The following is a 19,562-nucleotide window of genomic DNA, read 5'->3' as shown; positions in this document are numbered from 1 at the left end:
AACTGCTGTCAATAGATTGCCATGCATCGTCTATACAATATTTCTTTATTAATTTTATATTCACTAGTTTGTCTAGACAAGAACAGGAAACCATTTCAGGGCGGGTTTCTACGTGTTCCTCCTTTATCACCAGACCGTCGTCTACCGCTGACTTTAGTTTCAATAAAAAAAAAAATTTCATATATAAATCTAATCTATCTAATCCGTAACTTATCTTTAAACCCCCTTTGTAGAGTAACCATATTTTCATATGTAGAACAGGTGCTCTCTTTATATACATTGCTGCTTCTCCTTCCATCATTGGGCATCTAACCATATTTCATGCTCAGCTCGGGTGCAATCTATATACAGTGCTGTTACTCCCTCCACCATTCGATATCTGATGTGCGCATATTTACATTGAAGTCCTACCCCCACACAATTTGCGTAAAATCCTTTATTTTACAGTTTAGTTCACTTAATTCCAGAAATTTGTGTGGTTCCCCCAACCACGCCCTTATAGATGTTGAGATAACGGAATCGCTTATTTTATTGTCATTTCGCACTAGATTTATTACTGTCCACATACCATCTTGTAACGGGCTATATGAAGTTGATATAGCAGGCGTCGAGTAAGGCTTTCTATTTGTACTACACTGACTGGAGCCGGCAAAATAGCGCCAGGGAGGCTATTTTGCCGGAGCCGGTAAAATAGCACCTAAGAGGCTATTTTGACGGAGCCGGCAAAATAGCCACTGCCTTTTTTTTACGTTTGAACCACAGGCACTTGTCTTTGAATTTTTTCCCCCTATATACCTTAATATAAATAGGAAAACAAATTTCAGAGACAATTAACGTCCCTGTCTAGATGCCTGTGATGTGAAAACAGCCTTTTATTACATTTGCACGCATTCATTTCAAATGTAAAATAGATAGATATAAAAATAATTCATAATAAATATATTTCTATAGTTATTCATTTTGAACTTAGTTTTTATTTTTAAAAAAAATATAGAAATCCCGTTATCGCTGAAGGTATATATACCTTAACTGCGAATAATGAAGAGTGCATGAATAGTATTTTCATAACTTTTACTGAATAGTGACCGTTTTAGTTAATAAGTTGCCTCAACACACAAACATGGAGTTTTGGTTGTCAGAAACAACTAGAGTGAACAAATCTTAAATGTACGATGCATAACGAAAATATCAGAATGGAGAAGTTACCCGAATTCATTTTCTTAAAGCACACGCTGCTTTAAATTGGCTTCACATTTTCAGCACTGAAAAAAATAGATATATAAATAATCAAAAGTTGCGCGCAAACGTAATGATAATGCGCGAAAATGTTAAGCACCGTGGGATATAGGGATTAAAAATGGGGGATCTAAGAAAAATTGAAAAAAAAGTGGAAATTGGGTAAAAAAATACAAAAAAGCTGAAATTGGGAAAAGACAACCCACCTTAAAGATGAAACTTAAGTACAGCCGAGACAATTCTATACATGTATATAAAACATGTGCCGTTATAGCAGTCCCAGAGTACAGTCATTTGTAAAAGGTAGGGGGGAAATAGACGGTGGAAAACCTGTAATGTTATTAGTTTTGGAATCCTTATGTGATGTCATGAAACACAAATAAAAAATCTAGCATTGTTTTGGGAATTTCTATATGTATGGTAACCTAGGACTTATATATTAGTGTAATAGCCGGGCTCCAGATGGTCTATATAAACAGAGCCATATATATTTCTGTTATATATCACTTTCATTTTTCTAAGCACATTTTCCCCTCCCTGTGAACTTACTTATAATTACTTAACAAACGAAATCAATGGTAATGGTCTCCGTCCGTTCGCCCGAGAGAAAAAACATCAATATTCAGAGACTGACAAAAAAGCTTGCATACTTTGTAGAATTTGTTGTCGTCATATATTCTCTCAACCTTCCTTTACCGTCAGTTCAACTAGACCATGTTTTAGTATTGTACCAATGACACCGTGTAAACGCAAACCCTCTTGAAACCGTTCCACAGTCATGTGATATTTGATAGGATTGTTTCCCATCATGTGTAGCTGACCATATTGTACCACTATTTTGATTCGGATCGCTTTATGGAAGTAATGGGACTATGACAATAGATATAAGATGTGGTATGAGTGTCAATGTCATTATGAGACAACTCTCCATCCAAGTCAAAATTTATAAAAGTAAATCATTATAGGTCAAAGTACGGTCTTCAACACAGAGCCTTGGCTCACACCGAACAGCAAGCTATAAAGGGCCCCAAAAATTACTAGTGTAAAACCATTCAAACGGGAAAACCAACGGTCTAATCTATATAAAATACCAGAAACGAGAAACACTTATGAACCAGGCTCTAGTTTCATCTTAAATCCATATTTTGCCAGCAGAGAATTTGATCTCCAAGTTTGACAGAAATTTTCATCGGAATCCCATGCAAGGTTCTCCAGTTACTAGTACATGTAGTATTCAGCAACCCCTTTCCAATGAAAGTTTCAGTTTACATTTAGAATCTTATTCCAAAAACTGTAAGATTATTTCTCTTATTGGGCTCTGGACAGTCCAAATAAGGCTCTTCAGTATTCATTATGAAACAGCTTTAATTCCTGCACTAGTATGGCTCTTTAAAATTTGCGACCATAACCATTAATGCTTGTCCCAAAACTCACCAAACATTTTCTCCAATTATATATGACCATGTAATTATGTTCCAATCCTATACAAGACAACATAGTTATGTGGAGAATCAGTTTTATACAGATTTTGGTTCATTTCTAGTACCTGTGAACTTGACCTTAAAGGGGTTGACCTTATTAACTATGGCTCTAAATAGCCTGTCTCACTCACCTAGGTCTATGTGCATCTCCAACATTGCAGACTAGAAGATAATGCATGACTTAATCTCTTTTTGTTGATATTTTTGTTTATAGTTCTCTCTCATCTTCTACAGTTTTTGCCAAATACACAGAAAAAAAAAGTAATAAACTGTTATCACAGTGATAAGTCTCGCCTTTTTGTAATTTTGATAATGCAAATGTTGAAATTAAAATAGCAATACTTTAACATGTAAGTTTCATGCAAATATTCAAAGTCGATGAACCATGACTGAAGGAACATGGCTGAACAATCTCCATGGAAATGAGATGTGCCAATGTTAATACAACTACATACCAAATACCATTGACTAATCATAAGTCGTTCCCTTTAAACAAACCTAAACACAAACATTAACTTGTAAACTATGTAAAAGTTTCAAAGTCAATGAACCATGATAAGGGGGTGGGGCTATATAATCTCCATGGAAATAAGACGTGCAAATGCCAATAAATTTGCATACCAAATATCATTGACATAACATTAGCAGTTCATCTTAAACTGATTTAATCACAAACTAATACATATAAACTAAGCAAATGTTTCAAAGTCAATAGACCATGACTGAGGGGGCGGGGCCAAATATTCTCCATGGAAATGAGATGTGCTAATGCTTATACAACTGCATACCAATTATAATTGGCCTACCACTAATGGTTCCCCTTGAACTGACCTAATCACAAACTAATACATGTAAACTAAGCAAAATTTTCAAAGTCAATAGACCATGACTAAGGGGGCAGAGCCAAATAATCTCCATGGAAATGAGATATGCCAATGCTTATACAACTGCATACCAAATATCACTGACCTACCACTAGTGGTTCCCCATAAACTGACCTAATCACAAACAAATACATGTCAACTAAGCAAAAGTTTCAAAGTCAATAGACCAAGACTGAGGGAGCAGGGCTAAATAATCTCCATGGAAATGAGATGTTCCAATGCTTATACAACTGCATACAAAATATCATTGACCTACCACTTGTGGTTCACCATAAACTAGACCTAATCACAAACTAATACATTGTTGACAGTGCCGCCGTTGCCAACGCCGGAAACAGCATACCTAGGTCTTGCTTTTTGACTAAGTCAAGGCGAGACAAAAATCGCCATCTAAGGATAATTTAACTAGCATCAGAAGACAATTGACAATTTCTTATATGCTGACCTATATGCAGGTCTGGTCTTGCTGATCATTTTTGCTTTAAAAGTTTATCTATCCATTATAGTTTTAAAGGTAAAATCTGTCATTTATATGGGTATTAGCTACAAACTCGACAAAAATATAAAATCCAATTTCTAAACATTTTTAAGAGTGGAATAAATAACTATTAGCAGTCAGTTTAGTTCAATTTCGTCAAAATAATATGCCGACTACAGTATGGGTTTTTCACATTGTTAAAGGGCGTATGGTTGACTATAATTGCTTATGTCCACTTTATTTGAACTGTGGTGGATAGTTGTCTCATTGGCAATCATACCACATCCCCTTATTTTTATAAATAAATATTTATGATATATTATTGACTTGCAAGTCAATAATTCAACTCATTTAAATCGGTATTCATGCAACCTTTAGTTGGACCTTTTTGCACATGTATTGGTAGGGTACATCTCAACATTTTGAACAACTTTCTTCCTGTCAAATTCTCTTTAACGATAGTTTTTGAGTAAATTTTCATTATATGGGACCATATATCCAAGCATTGGCATTGGACAAGGTCTCACCGTTTATGATAAAATTGAGAATGGAAATGGGGAATATGTCAAAGAGACAACAACCCCACCAAAGTGCAGACAACAGCCGAAGGCCACCAATGGGTCTTCAATGCAGCGAGAAAATCCCGCACCCGGAGGTGGTCCTTAGCTGGCCCCTAAACAAAATTGTGTGCTAGTTCAGTGAAAATGGACGTCACACTAAACTCCAAAAGATATAAATGAACTAAAATTAAAAAACATACTAGACTAACAAAGGCCAGAGGCTCCCGACTTGGGACAGGCGCAAAAATGCGGCGGGGTTAAACATGTTTTGTGAGATCTCAACCCTCCCCCTATACCTCTAGCCAATGTATGATAAAGAAACACATATCAATACTCACAGTAAAACTTAGTTTAAAAGAAGTCCCAGTCTGATGTCAGAATAGGTAACAAAAGAAACTAAGCAAAACGACAATGATACATAAATGAACAAAGGACTACTAGTAGTTACTGACATGCCAGCTCCAGACCTCAATTAACCCGATTGAAAGATTATGTCTTCATCATATGAAAATCGAGTACAATCCCTCCCGTTAGGGGTTTAGTATCATACCATCATAAAATATATGAGAAGAACATAACCCGCATCATGCCAACAACTGGTTTTAGAATAAATGTGTTTATTTCCGATGCAAAGACCCTATCAGTGAATCAATATTAATACCAAAATATGCAATCCTTAATGACTTGACAACAGTATCGTAACTATATCCTTTCCGAATAAGTCTGTTTAAAGATTTGGTTAGCTTTTGAGGTGAATGCCGACATTTTTTTGCTTTGTAAAGAATATTACCATAAAATATTGGATGTGAAATACCTGAAACGTATAAGATGTCTGCATGTTGATTTATATTTACGAATGATGTCTTTACACAAATCTGCTATATGTATATTGATGCATCATTTAAGGAAAATGATTTTTTTGCCTTGAATTAGCTTTCACTAACTGTGAGTACTCTTTGATTAGTTCTTTGGGTCTTTTGTGATGATCTGACAAATCAAGCTAATTTCAACCAATTTCTCCTGCTATTCTTAATTTGTGCACTGTCCCAGGTTACAGTGAGGGTTGAGCACTTGCATACATGTTTAAACAACACCACATTCTTTATGTACCGGTCACAAGTCAGGAGCTACCAATTCAGTGGTAGTTGTTTGCCGTCTCTCATATCTTTTTTCGAACTTTTTTTATGATAGGACCTATTTTATAACTTCAATAAAGAGTCGACTGACGATTTTAGCTATGTTGACTTATTTGAAGATCTTCTCTTGTTGATCATTTTTTGCTATTTAAAGTTTCTGTCCATCTCTGACAGTTTTCAAGATAAAAGGCAAATATGAAAATAATTGGTAAAATTTGTCATTTATAGGGGCATTAGCTACGAACTCAACAAAAAGCATATCTGTATAGTTAGGGTTTTGCTATTTTTTGAAGGCCTGTATAGTAGTGACCTGTATTTGTTCACAACCTTTTTTCATTGGCAATCATACATCATCTCTATTTTAATCTTGTTAAGATTCAGATAAAAATAGTTTCCAATTAACACAGGATTTCAAACTAGATCTCGGGAGACTTTTTTTTTTAAATAGAGGCCTTGTGATGGCAATAACTCTCATTACCCTACCCCTCACTTCAGCCAGGTGAGCTTAACACATTCAATTAAAACATAGTTGTACTATATTTATTTGTCTGTCTATTTATATATTACATGAAATCATGTTTTTAGACAGCACTCTATAATATATTTAACATTGTACATGCTTGTTTGTTTCAAATCTTTTGTTAACATATGTGAAATTCTTAAAAATTTCAATATCTTTATATTCACATTAAAAATTTCTGAAGTATGTTTCTTTCAATATATTAACAATAGTATTCATATAAGTCATATTTGGCTGTACACCTGATTTTTGTATAATCTGTCAAATCTGATCTTTTGACCATAAATTCCTGAACACATTTCGGTATTTGGAAACACATTTTATACTGTTAGTAAGTAATCCCACATTTTAATAGAACACAGTGGTATTTGGTAATTTGTACAAAACTTGACACTCCTATTGACACAGTCTGATCAACTTATTGGTGACAATCAAGAAATCTTCATCTTGCAATTCTTTCAATGCATCTTCAAACATGTCTTTAGTAACAGGCTGCAAAAACAGAGAGACAAAAATTTAATATAAACACTGATAAAACATTAAAAGGACTTTGTGCAAATTATGATTAAAATAATATAGGCCCAATTAGATCATTTATTTCTATGCTCTAACCTTTTTAAAATTCAACTCTATAGTAAAAGTGTGCATCACTTTTCTTGTTCATTCATCAGTATAGATTGTCCACTTTTTTTTTTTTACATTTTATATATTTTGCAATCAGAAATGTTTGCAAACTTGAAAATGTTTTAGTGGCAGTTTTGTTGATCTTATAGATGATCCTTTTTGTACTGATAACAGTTTTATTCTATTCATTATAGTTTTTGAGATAAAAATGCAAAATCATGAAAATTCGTTAATAAACTGTTAACACAGAGATATGTCTCACCTTTGTTATTTTGATAATGCAAATGTTGAAATTAAAATAGCAATACTTTAACATGTACAAAATGTAAGTTATGCAAATATTCAGTCAATGAATCATGATGAGCGGGTGGGGCTATATAATCTCCATGGAGATGAGACTTGCAAATGCCAATACATTTGCATACCAAATATCATTGACCTAACATTAGTGGTTCATCTTAAACTGTTCTAAACTAATACATGTAAACTAAGCAAAAGTTTCAAAGTCAACTAAACTTGAAATGAATGATTTAAACTAAGGGTTAAGGACCAAATATTCTCCTTGGAAATGAGATGTGCTAATGCTTATACAACTGCATACCAAATATTATTGACCTACCACTAGTGGTTCACCATAAACTAAACCTAATCACAAACTAATACATTGTTGACAATGCCGCGCTGGAAACAGCATACCTATGTCTCGCTTTTTGAATCTGTCAAGGCGAGACAAAAAATGTTATTTGAAGGCGGCAATTTTCTATAAGGAGTATTTTGATATTTTTGGCACAATAAGTGAGCATTTAAGCCCCCACCCTTCCCCTCTCCCCAGTTTTAATACGACCGCAAAAAAATTTTGAGGTCGTATATTGGTATGATGTTGGCGTAGTCATCCGAAGACATTGGTTTTCGCACTCTAACTTTAATTTAAGTGAATGGATCTCTATGAAATTTTATCATAAATTAAGGAATTAGGGGCCAAAAATAAGCATTTTTGTAACTTCCAGACATAACTTGTGTATTAGTGTATGGAATTGCCTCAAAATTTTTGGAATTAGGGGCCAAAAAGGGGCAAAAAACAAGTATTTTTCTAGTTTCAGGACAATAACTTGTGTGTAAGTGTATGGATCTTTATGAAATTGTACTACAAGGTTCCATATCACAAAGGGAAAGCTGGGATTGAGTTTGGGGGTAATTGCCCTAAACGTTTAGGAATTTGGGGCCAAAAAACAAGCATTTTTACAGTTTCCAGACAATAACTTGTGTTCAAGTGTATGGATCTCTCTGAAATTGTACTGCAAGGTACCATACCACAAAGGGAAGGCTGGGATTGAGTTTGGGGTAGATGAATCATAAGGGGGTTCAAAAAATTGGGGGAGGGATTTTTTTTTCCTTTAAAATTTTCCATTATAAGTTGGTTATTTTTGATTTATATATAAAAGCAAATAATAATGATATGGTTTGATTTCATCCAAAATTGAAATATTGGGGTTCTTTGATATGCTGAATCTAACCGTGTATTTAGATTCTTAATTTTTGGTCCTGTTTTCAAATTGGTCTACATTTAGGTCCAAAGGGTCCAAAATTAAACTTAGTTTGATTTTAACAAAAATTGAATTCTTGGGGTTCTTTGATATGCTGAATCTAACCGTGTATGTATTTAGATTTTGGATATTGGACCATTATAGGTAAATTTAAAAATTTTAAGTTCTTAGACCACATTCATTCTGTGTAAGAAACCTAAGCTGTGTCAAATATTTAATCACAATCCAAATTCAGAGCTGTATCAAGCTTGAATGTTGTGTCCATACTTGCCCCAACTGTTCAGGGTTGGACCTCTGCGGTCGTATCAAGCTGCGCCTAGCTTAGCATTTTATTTATTCCTATTAACAGTTTTCTAGATATAAAGACAATGCATTTTACCCTTCTGTTCTTTTTTTTACTTGTTGGCCCATAATTGTTGATGAGAAGAATTAATACAAACTTGTTACGAGGTACCCTACCAATCATTCATTTCAAGTTTAGTTGAAATTGGTGCTGTAGTTTCATGGACGAAAAGTGATGGCAATAGCTTACATGTACTTTAAAGCAAGGTAGCTAAAAAAGCTGTTGTCTGCTCTATGGTCGGGTTGTTGTCTCTTTGACACATTCCCCATTTCCATTCTCAATTTTATCCCTGTTTTATTATAAACAATTGCAGCCTATTTAGTTTGATGACAGGGTAATCTGACATAGCTCTCAAGTAGACCCCTAAGGACAAAGCAGGCTAGGTTTGGTTAAAATTGGCCAAGTGCTTACAGAAGATTTTAAAAATGAGCTGGGTTTTTTTTTATGGCTATTTCCCCTTTTTTAATGCCAATTTTTATAATGCCTGGAAATTTTCATAAAAAATACAAAAGTACTTACAAAGTCAGATCTTTCCTTAAATTCCTCAAGCAGTTTAGGCTGTTTGAGAGTTGGAACTTTTCCTTTCTCTTTGATGAGCTTCTTCAGAGACTGTGTTATTTCTGCCTTTCGTTTACGAGCAGCTCCACTGATACCTGTTGTCAGAATTGTAACATCTATTTTGCCAGTTGATGGATCTACGGCTGCTTGTTTTAGTGCTTCTTTGTACAGCCTGGAAAACAAAAAGACGGAAGACTTTTTCAATTTTTTTAGTAAGAAATTTCTCTTATAGACTTTTCAGTAAGAATTTGATGGCAAAACATTGTTTCTGTGTATCATACTAAATGATAAGAATGGAAAACATAAGCAAGATAGTAATTAACAATGGTGTTTTATTCATAGACTTCAAATTGATTTCTTATACTTCAATTATATTCATGATGCTTCAGTTCAATACATACATTGTTGCTGGTGATAAAAATAAGTTTTTAGTATAATATATTTAAAATGAGCAGTCAGATGCTTGCACCACAGAATATATATAATAAAAGAGAACACTGAATGTGAACTGTCCATTATAAAAGCACATAATACGTTATTTTAATACTAGTATGAAACTTTAAAACCTTGATATGGAGCTCTGACTTTTCGAAGAAATGGATCTTTTGGTTAACCACATTAATGTACCCTTTGACCTATATATGTTGCCTTAAAACTTTAAACATCAATACTAATAATTTTCTCAAGAGTATCAAATTTGACTGTCAATTTTGCAAAAAACCTGATTAGATCATTGAAGGACTCAGGTACTTGTGAATCACATCTTTAAATGCAAAAACGAACCTCTGCCTGTTAATTTTTTTCTAGAAGAAACTTATCCAAAGGATTACCAGCAGAATTTAACAGATTATAAATCATAATTTCAATTCTAAGTTGCATCCTTTAATACGACATAGGCCACACTATAACTACCTTTTGGCTTCTTCCACGTCGGCTAGTTCTACAGTACTACAATATCTCATCCTTGCATGGGCCTCAGCCAACCTAATGAGAGATTCAAGCTGTCGAGGGTAGGCAGATATCTGACCACGTCCACTTCCTACCTTCCTCATCATGACATAAGCCTCTACAAATGCTTGGCCTGCTTCCTCACTGATTTTAGGGTTAATAAATCTCTTGGCATATGTAATGTAGTCTTTAAGAATGCCCATGTCCTGAAATAATTTGTTTCTAGTAGAAATATTTTGATTTTTGTTTTATAATTTATCATGATAATTTAGTTTTATGAACTCTGTACAATTAGCTGTTTCAAAAGTTGAATAAAACCATGCAAACATTTTTTAAGACTTCTGAACAACATTGTGCCTTATCACTCGCACATGCATATCCGATCCTATACAAAGAAATGCCACCTTTATGTAACAAACAGAATATGGTCTTGGAAATTGTTAATCTAAGAGTATTATTATCATAGAAAGAATGTTGACAGTTAAGTTTGAAGTTTCATATCTTTGGTTAAAACATATTCAACAGTTTTCTCATGTAATTCCTGTGTGCTTATGGTTAAAACGTATTAAGTTTTCTCAGGTAATTCCTGTGTGCTTATGATTGTGGATGCGCAGGTATGTAATATTTTAAGTAATTCATTGATCTCTGACCTGCTGACAAATGCTTGAGGTGAAGTTATATATGAAGGGATGACAGCTTGGTAATGTTTTTTTTTATATTTCGACTCGTAAAATTTCATGGACAACAGATGTAATTGACAATATACTCTTATCTGCCAAATCTAGGCATACAACCCCAAAAATGCACCTATATGTCCTTATAACTTATCTACATATTCTAATGGCATAAAGTGCTGCCAGAATTAACAAGTTGACCTGTAAGCTATGGCTCACTAATGATACCCTAATGATGAATGTGAAAACACATCACACAGTAAAGATGCTCACAAGAAGCTCGATTCCAAATTTCAGACAGCCTTGATTTGTTGTTCCTGAGAAAAATGGGAGGACATTTTATACTTGGCTATTATGTACAAGAAATTAAAAGTAATTGGCAAACAGGTGAGATGTCTGAAAATGCATCCTAAAGTGTAGCACGTGCGCATGAATCTTGATACCAAATTCCAGGATACTCTTGATTTGCAGTTTCTGATAAAAAAAATCTATGGGATGGATAGCATAGCTATTACAGTTTCCATATAACAAACCATCTGATCTTCATGTTCTTCCTCCTCACTTTGAAAGTATAGGGAAACCAAGTGACTGGCCAGACGTCTGTCATACATTTCATCCTGAGGGTCCAATATCAGGAAAATAAGGTCAAACCTACAATAAAACATACCAGAATGCATATTCAGGATGACAAAACATGCCAGATCTGTATCTCATGACCATAAATATACATAATTCATTTAAAAAATAAAACCCCCAAAACTCATTACTGTTAAACCAATATCATTGGTGTACAAATTTTCGAGGATTTCGTGGCTCCCTCCAATCACACAATTTATTGTCCAACGAAAATCAAGTTTTCCATTAAGTCTGAACATGTTAATCTTACAACTATAAATTAAAATCCCCACAAGCCAATTGGTGTTATCACAAACTAGGAAAATTAATTTTTTACAAAGTCAATTTGCCACTGGTGATAAGTATCTGCTTTTTTTTTGGACAAATTCTTGGTTTGCTCCTCCAGAGTATTATCTGTAACACATGTGTGTTTCAGGATAAATAAATCTTAATACCCATTTGCAATCTACCAGTGTAGATGCTACAATTTACCATATCAACCAACAGCTGACCCGAAGTCTCATTCATCAAATTTCCAATCACTGCAGTATAGTGTTGAGCAGATTAAAAATGATTTTGTAAATGCAGTTAGATTATTGGTGCTGTAACTTTAGTTACTTTGATGACACATAAGAATGCTTATGATGTGCAGGTTGTGTGATATGGATATTAGTGTTTAAAAGAGGAGTATTTTTACCTATACAAGTGTGCCAATGGTACATGCATAAGAAAACACGAGTAGTTGTGTGACAAGCATATCATATTGCTAGAGTTTAACTTCAAAATAATGTTTGGTAGTTGCAGTCACCATTACAAAAAGTTTAAATCTGAAGTTAAGTTGCTTACATCACCATTTGACCTCTAGTAGTTTTATTTGCAATCATACCACATCTCCTTCTTTTCATATTGACACCCAGACATTGACAGTTAACTTGACAACAAAGTATGTGGTAGTTGTATGTTTTCCGTAATGGTTCTATTTTTATTCCACTGAGATTCTACAGGGTTGGCAGCAGCTAAGATTGATAGTTACCTTGACAACAAAGTATGTGGTAGTTGTATGTTTTCCGTAATGGTTCTATTTTTATTCCACTGAGATTCTACAGGGTTGGCAGCAGCTAAAATTGATGTTCTGGCATTCAGCGAACAGATGATACCTGCTTTGGCAATGGATAACGTTTGCTGTTCCTGTAAAGATCATTATCAATGAATTATAATTACACTGTAAAGACATATTTTCTAAATCAGATTAACAGCATTAATACTACAAGTCCCATTTGACCCTAGCACTCCAAATTCAGTATTCCGTAATGCTAACACAATATTTTGTATGCTATGATTTCCACATGAACATATTTCTGGAATAACTTTCATCAGTGTGTTTTTGTGGGAGTTATACCTTTGAAGTGCAATTACTGTAGAAACTTTTGTAGGGTTCAAATGTTCGTGGTTCTGTCTCTATTTATTTCATAGATTATTCATGGGGATAAGTTTTCCTGCATTCTATTATGTGAAAGATATATTCTTTGTAGGTTAAAACTTTAAGGTTTGAATTTTTTAATTTTATTTATGTGTAAAAAAATAGTTGGTCAGAACTAATTTTCTAACTCATATGATGTAAACCTTTACAGCTAATGATAGCAAGATAAAGGTTTGGTTTGCTTGCTTGTTTTGTTTGTATTAATGTTTGCTCAAGCATTGTAATTTTGACATATGAAAAAAAAAGAAAAAAAGGCGGAGTTAAACTTGTATACATTATATTTAAATTTGATTGGACATTATCAAATAATCAAATTTACCTATATACAGGTTTAACTCCGCCTACTTATATTGTTTGCAGATGTCAATCTTAATTACAATGCTTGAGCAAACTTTAATACAAAGCAAGCAAGCCAACCAAACCTGTAATATAAATTTCATAAAAAAACTGCTTACAAGCTGGTCAGATGCCTGGTATTTCTATGTCCCTGCACTGCTTTGCATTATCTTGTACTTTTATTAAACTAACTTAATTAATAGGGCATTATTTCAGAAGTTTAAGTAAAGATGCACCAAGAGGGACATTCAAATGCTGAGAACTGTTGACCAAAGAATAATAGGAAAGAAAAAGAAAACCCCATACATCTGTACTTTCTCAACAATTTCACAGATACTTAAGATTTCTAATATTCTCATGAATTAGGTTTGAGAATCTTACCATAACTTCATGAAGAACCGATCTGGTGCTATCATTCATTTTGTCAAATTCATCAATACAACAAACACCATTGTCACTCAGCACAAGGGCACCCCTGAAAAAATAAGTCAAAACATAATAATTTGTCATGTTGCTCCCATTATTTGTTGGAATCATTTCCTGAAATTGAAATTATAATCAATCTCACATTTTTGTTCCTTTGACCAATAACAAATGCATATAATTTCTGAATTGAGAGAGATATTTTTATGGAATCCATATGGCAAAAGCCAAAGCTGAAGGTAAACTGCAGTTAAATATCTTCCTTTTTTTTTAAAAATAAATCAGAATAGACCAATCAAGACCAAACAACTAGTTTTCCTACATATAATGTACAGAATAAAAAAATAAAAAATAAAAGAAGAATGTGTCTGAGAACACAAATGCCCTCACTCAAGCTTTGCAATTTTCCAAGGTTAAAAAGGGGAATAACTCTAGAAAGGTAAATGACTTACAACCTAAATTCGAACTGTCTGCATAATGTGGGTTCTTAGCATTTTGTATGAGTCTCATTAAAATTTGGATGAGGAAAACTTCAGTTAAGAGTGCAGAAACCATAAAATTTGTAATTTTCCAAGTTAAAAAAGGGCACAACTCTAGAACAGTAATTGACTCACTGTCCAAATTCGAACTCTGTCTGCTAGATTTGGTTCTTAGCATTGTGCATGAGTTCCATAAAGTTTGGATCAGGAAAACTTAAATTAGAGTGTGGAAACGAAAATCGGAGGGACTGAAGGACTGTCAAGGGTAACAGTAAATGCCCCTGTTACCTATGGTGTGGGCATAACTAGCAATCAATTAGTTGCACTAATTACTTACGTCTGAAGTACCAACTGCCTGGTCTCTGGGTCTTTAGTCACATATGCAGTCAAACCAACAGCACTGGATCCCTTTCCTGATGTATACTGTCCTCGGGGCACCAGGTGATGCACGTATTGTAAAAGCTGAGATTTACTCGTACCTGGGTCACCACACAGCAATATATTCATTTCAGATCTGTAAAAAATAATGCAGGTTTTTACATCCAAGGGTCCAGAAAAAGTTACATTTGCCAGTCTTGATGGCATTGTGGTGCTTACATACACCTTCACATTAAAATTTACAACGAGTCTTTAGATAAAGGGACAAGCATGCATGCCCCCAAAGTATAGTTTTTTTAGGCATTACTGTACACATATAAATTCAGGTCAAATTTATGATTTTTTTCTCTCTCTAATGTGTGTTATTTTCATTTATGCTTTATTCAAATGTTATCCTTGATGAATCAAAATTGTATTTTCAACAGTTTTAAACATCTTAAAGTTATTGTTATCTGAGCATGAATCACACACTTTGTTCCCTTCCAGATACTGCATGTGTATCAAGCAAAAGTATGATCAAAACAGGACCACTTACAGAAACATTTATATATAAAGCCTTAAAAGGACCCTAGACAAAATTTTTCTGGAAGTTGCGTTCTAGGAATTCTTTTTCTAGATATTTACCTGAATTTTCCTCTTCCAGAGTTTGTGAAGTCTTTTCTGCACCCACCAAAGAGCTGAAGCAATATTCCTTTCTTTATATCTTCATTTTCATATATACTTGGAGCTAGAAAAATGTATTTTTAATTTAAAAGCATGTCCATAAGACACCATGCTCCCACGCACTATCATATTTCCTTGTTCAATGAACCATGCAATCTGGGTCAATACTCCAATTTGGAATTATTTTTTTAAAATAAAACATCATACTAAACATGCGTACTGATGTGACCACAACTTCATGGTTAACTATCCTAAGCAAAAACTTTAACTTGATACATTTCCATCATCAGTGAACATTGAAAATCCTAAGGGCTGTTCCAGAAAATACTATGTCCCCCCCCCCCCTAGGGGCGGCACTTTTTTTTTAACCCCTACCACCTACAGAAATAAAAATAAATTAGAACAACACTCCCTTTGCATTTTGGTATTTCATATACAACCACCCACATAACACATAAAATTTTTAAAAAATGCCTTCCCTGGAGGGGGGGGGGGGGGGCATAGTATTTTCTGGAACAGCCCTAATTGGGCATATATATATTTAATAGTTTAAATCATAATGAACATGTGTAATAAATCTAAAGTTAATATAACCCAGTGTTCTCCCCAGGATTTTTGATAGCGCTGTGGTAAGCATGTGATATAAGATTGAGTCACCTTAAGGGCATACGATACAGTAGAGATCCCTCGTTGATTTTTTCTTGAAATTTTGGTAGAAGGTCAATTTCGATGTGTACTTTTGAAATATGCGAAGAAAAATATACCTTCACGACTTACTTTTTGAGATAATTTGGTTAGAAATTTGCATATTTGAAGGGAAAACCCTGAAATTTCATAAAAAAGGACTTTTAAGGAAAGTTACAATACTTTTGAACGAACAGTCATAACTTAACCAGGTTTTTTGTAAAATGTTCCCTTGATCCATGGCATGACAATTCTGTAACAAGTTTAAAGTTAAACCAAATAATTATTTTATGAATTTACATTACTATTAGTGAAATAAAGAAATTGACAATATTTTTGCGTCTATTCAGAAGTGCAGAAAAAATTCGATCGTTGATTTTTTCTTAAAATTTTGGCGGAGCGTTCTTTAAACATTATTTGATTGATTGCAAAAGAAAAAACTGGGGGTCCATGTGCTTGTTTTTACAATAAAAGCAATAAACCTTGATTTTGTAATGACAAACCAATAGGTTGCCAATAGGGCGCTAAACTACGTTGAAATAAGTTTTAATCGCAATAACGTCGTGAAATCATTCCCGCCATTCACGATTACGCTGTCAAGTTCAGTGGTATAGCCAAGATTTTTTTTCGAAAGCAATGATACAATGTATTAATCATCAAAATTTCAAAGTTGGTTACTCGTAAAATAGCATAACATATTTGCCAAACCTTTATGAATTGTTACGAAACTTGGATACAAAAAGTAAATACTTTTAGAAAAGAAAGGTGCGGAAACAAAGAAGATAAATCTGATAAAAAAAAAAAATTTGCATCTCTGTCCGACATTAGTCCGTCAACTCATATAGACAACACAGCCTGGGCATAATTTTAATTATTCAAAAAGCCCCGACATGACAAAATATGAAACAATATTATAAAGTAAGTGGGATACTATAAAGATAAGGACAGTTGGTATCATTGACAATGAGAACAACTATCAACCATATTTCAAATTACGAAGATAAACGAAATTAAAGGACACCGTACGGCCTTCAACAAAAAAAAGCCACACTGTTAAGTCAGCTTTAAAAAGCCCTGACATAAAAATGTGATAAATTTAAACAAGAAAACTAACGGCCTACTATATAGGCATTATATGAACACAAAACCATACCCACATTAACTCGGGTCAGCTTAGAACTACTCTGAACATGTTTAAAAAGTGAATATTTAGAGCTGTTTCGAGCAAATTCATGTCGTAATTGTCTCAATATAGTCCACTACGGTGTAGTTTAACATTTCATAGGAAGTACAGCAGTCGGTATTAGAGCATGAAATTGCATTATTCTGTATCAATAGATAAGTTGCGTAAGCTTGTCTTCATGGTATTTCTATACCTCTCCCCACAATTCCGTTGCGGGGGGGGATATTGTTTTACTCCTGTCTGTATGTCCGTCATTCCGTCTATAATACGGGGCTTATAACTGTGTTTAACTGACAGTTCTTTTTCATACACATATACATATATATATTTCACTGGTTGAATTCTAAAAATACCGTTAAACTTTTTAGTGTCAGGAACAGTATGGGGCGTTGTCTTTATTTATCATGCTATTTTGTCATTTTGTTGATAGTCTCTGTTAAATTTATCCGTACAATTTTCCATACGATTTAGAGTTTACCAAATAGTGTAGATACTATAATTGATCAAGACAGTACATTGATGTCTAAATTACTTATTGGACTTTGTGTGTAATTGGGTTTCTGTCTCATCGACGTATTATTATTTATATATCTTTTATTCATTTCCTATATGAAATAAAACAAAGACATAATTATGATTGTGGTTTGATTTTTTTTCACATTTCAAGTTAATACTGTTGACATCATTATTAATGAATACATTTTGTAAATATAACAATTTTCTCGTGATATGGCCGATTTTCTTAGCAGGTACTTTGTTTCAAATTCGCGCAACCGGATTTATGACGTCAGCGGATTTTCCGCAAATGTGACTACAAATGTTTTCCGCAAATGTAACTCGACGTCGCGAAATGTAATCGTTTTTATTAGAAACTTCGCGAAATTACAACGTTCTGATTAACAACGTCGCGAGAACAACACGAAAAGTTTTGAAAACATTATTATCTGCCCCTGCTACTGTATCGTATTCCCTTAAGCGTTGCAGTGTAATGTAACATTTTTCATGTCATGTTGGTTATGTAGTATTAAATAGACATTAAAACCTGTTTTTATATTCATATATGCATTTACAGAAATGGAAATAAGTTACATTTACATTTTATTTAGCATTGAAAATTAAAATGCCAAATAATTAAGTATTTTGATTTGATTAACACCCCCATCCCTTCTTTTTTTTTTAAAAGAGTAAGTATTTTTCACAGTAGGTTTGTCATTTATTCACTTTTAGTTGTTTCACTTATATTTATATATTTCATTTACAACTTCATAATTCACTGACACATACAATGCATATATAAAGAAAGGTTTCAATAACAAAATTTTGGTGTTATTTCTTTAACTTTTATCTTAAATGGATATCATACAGCTTTCAAATTTCAATCAGCATGTACAATGGGTAAATTATTTCATATCAAAGAAAAAAAGAAGTACACTTTTTTTTCCAAAATAAGTATCTTATTGTTATTAAAGACATGTTTAAACTAGAGGCTCGTTAGAGCCTGTGTCGCTCACCTTGGTCTATGTGCATATTAAACAAAGGACACAGATGGATTCATGACAAAATTGTGTTTTGGTGATGGTGATGTGTTTGTAGATCTTACTTTACTGAACATTCTTGCTCCTTACTATTATCTCTATCCATAATGAACTTGGCCCGGTAGTTACAGTGGAAAATACTTTGTAAAAATTTACAAAAATTTACAAAATTTATGAAAATTGTAAAAAATTGACTATAAAGGGCAATAACTCCTTAAGGGGTCAATTGACAATTTTGGTCATGTTGCCTTATTTGTAGATCTAACTTTGCTGTACATTATTGCTGTTTACAGTTTATCTCTATCTATAATAATATTCAAGATAATAACCAAAAGCTGCAAAATTTTCTTAAAATTACCAATTCAGGGGCAGCAACCCAACAACGTGTTGCCTGATTGGTCTAAAAATTTCAGGGCAGATAGATCTTGACCTAATGAACAATTTTATATCATCAGATTTGCTCTAAATGCTTTGGTTTCAGAGATATGAGCCAAAAACTGCACTTTACCCTATGTACTATTTTTCAGCCATGTCGGCCATCTTGGTTCGCGGGCGGGGTCATCGGACACATTTTTTACACTAGATACCCTAATGATGATTGTGGACAAGTTTGGTTAAATTTGTCTTAGTAGTTTCAGAGGAGAAGATTTTTGTAAAAAATTACAAAAATTTACGAAAAATGGTTAAAAATTGACTATAAAGGACAATAACTCCTTAAGGGGTCAACTGACCATTTTGGTCAAGGTGACTTTTTTGTAAATCTTACTTTGCTGAACATTATTGCTGTTTACAGTTTATCT

At 33.6% G+C, this 19,562-nt stretch overlaps 1 protein-coding gene across 3 annotated transcripts in view; it reads right to left on the bottom strand.

The window, feature by feature from the left end:
• Positions 1-6,299: 6,299 nt before the first annotated feature.
• Positions 6,300-19,562, bottom strand: part of LOC127702936 (DNA replication licensing factor mcm4-A-like) — a 34,776-nt gene continuing 21,513 nt past the window's right edge. For all 3 annotated transcript variants that reach the window (XM_052207255.1, XM_052207252.1, XM_052207253.1), the window contains exons 11-18: positions 15,322-15,424; positions 14,657-14,833; positions 13,799-13,892; positions 12,635-12,789; positions 11,520-11,637; positions 10,277-10,518; positions 9,326-9,536; positions 6,300-6,787 (exon numbers count right to left, since the gene is read on the bottom strand). In XM_052207255.1, coding sequence (XP_052063215.1) covers positions 6,692-6,787; positions 9,326-9,536; positions 10,277-10,518; positions 11,520-11,637; positions 12,635-12,789; positions 13,799-13,892; positions 14,657-14,833; positions 15,322-15,424 — 1,196 coding nt within the window. In that variant the 3' untranslated portion in view covers positions 6,300-6,691. The remainder of the gene's footprint in view (positions 6,788-9,325; positions 9,537-10,276; positions 10,519-11,519; positions 11,638-12,634; positions 12,790-13,798; positions 13,893-14,656; positions 14,834-15,321; positions 15,425-19,562) is intronic.

This window comes from Mytilus californianus, unplaced genomic scaffold (assembly GCF_021869535.1).
Source record: "Mytilus californianus isolate M0D057914Y unplaced genomic scaffold, xbMytCali1.0.p SCAF_5, whole genome shotgun sequence".
NCBI lineage: Eukaryota > Metazoa > Mollusca > Bivalvia > Mytilida > Mytilidae > Mytilus > Mytilus californianus.
Note: the sequence above shows the minus strand (reverse complement) of the source record. Positions and strands in the feature narration are given on the sequence as shown.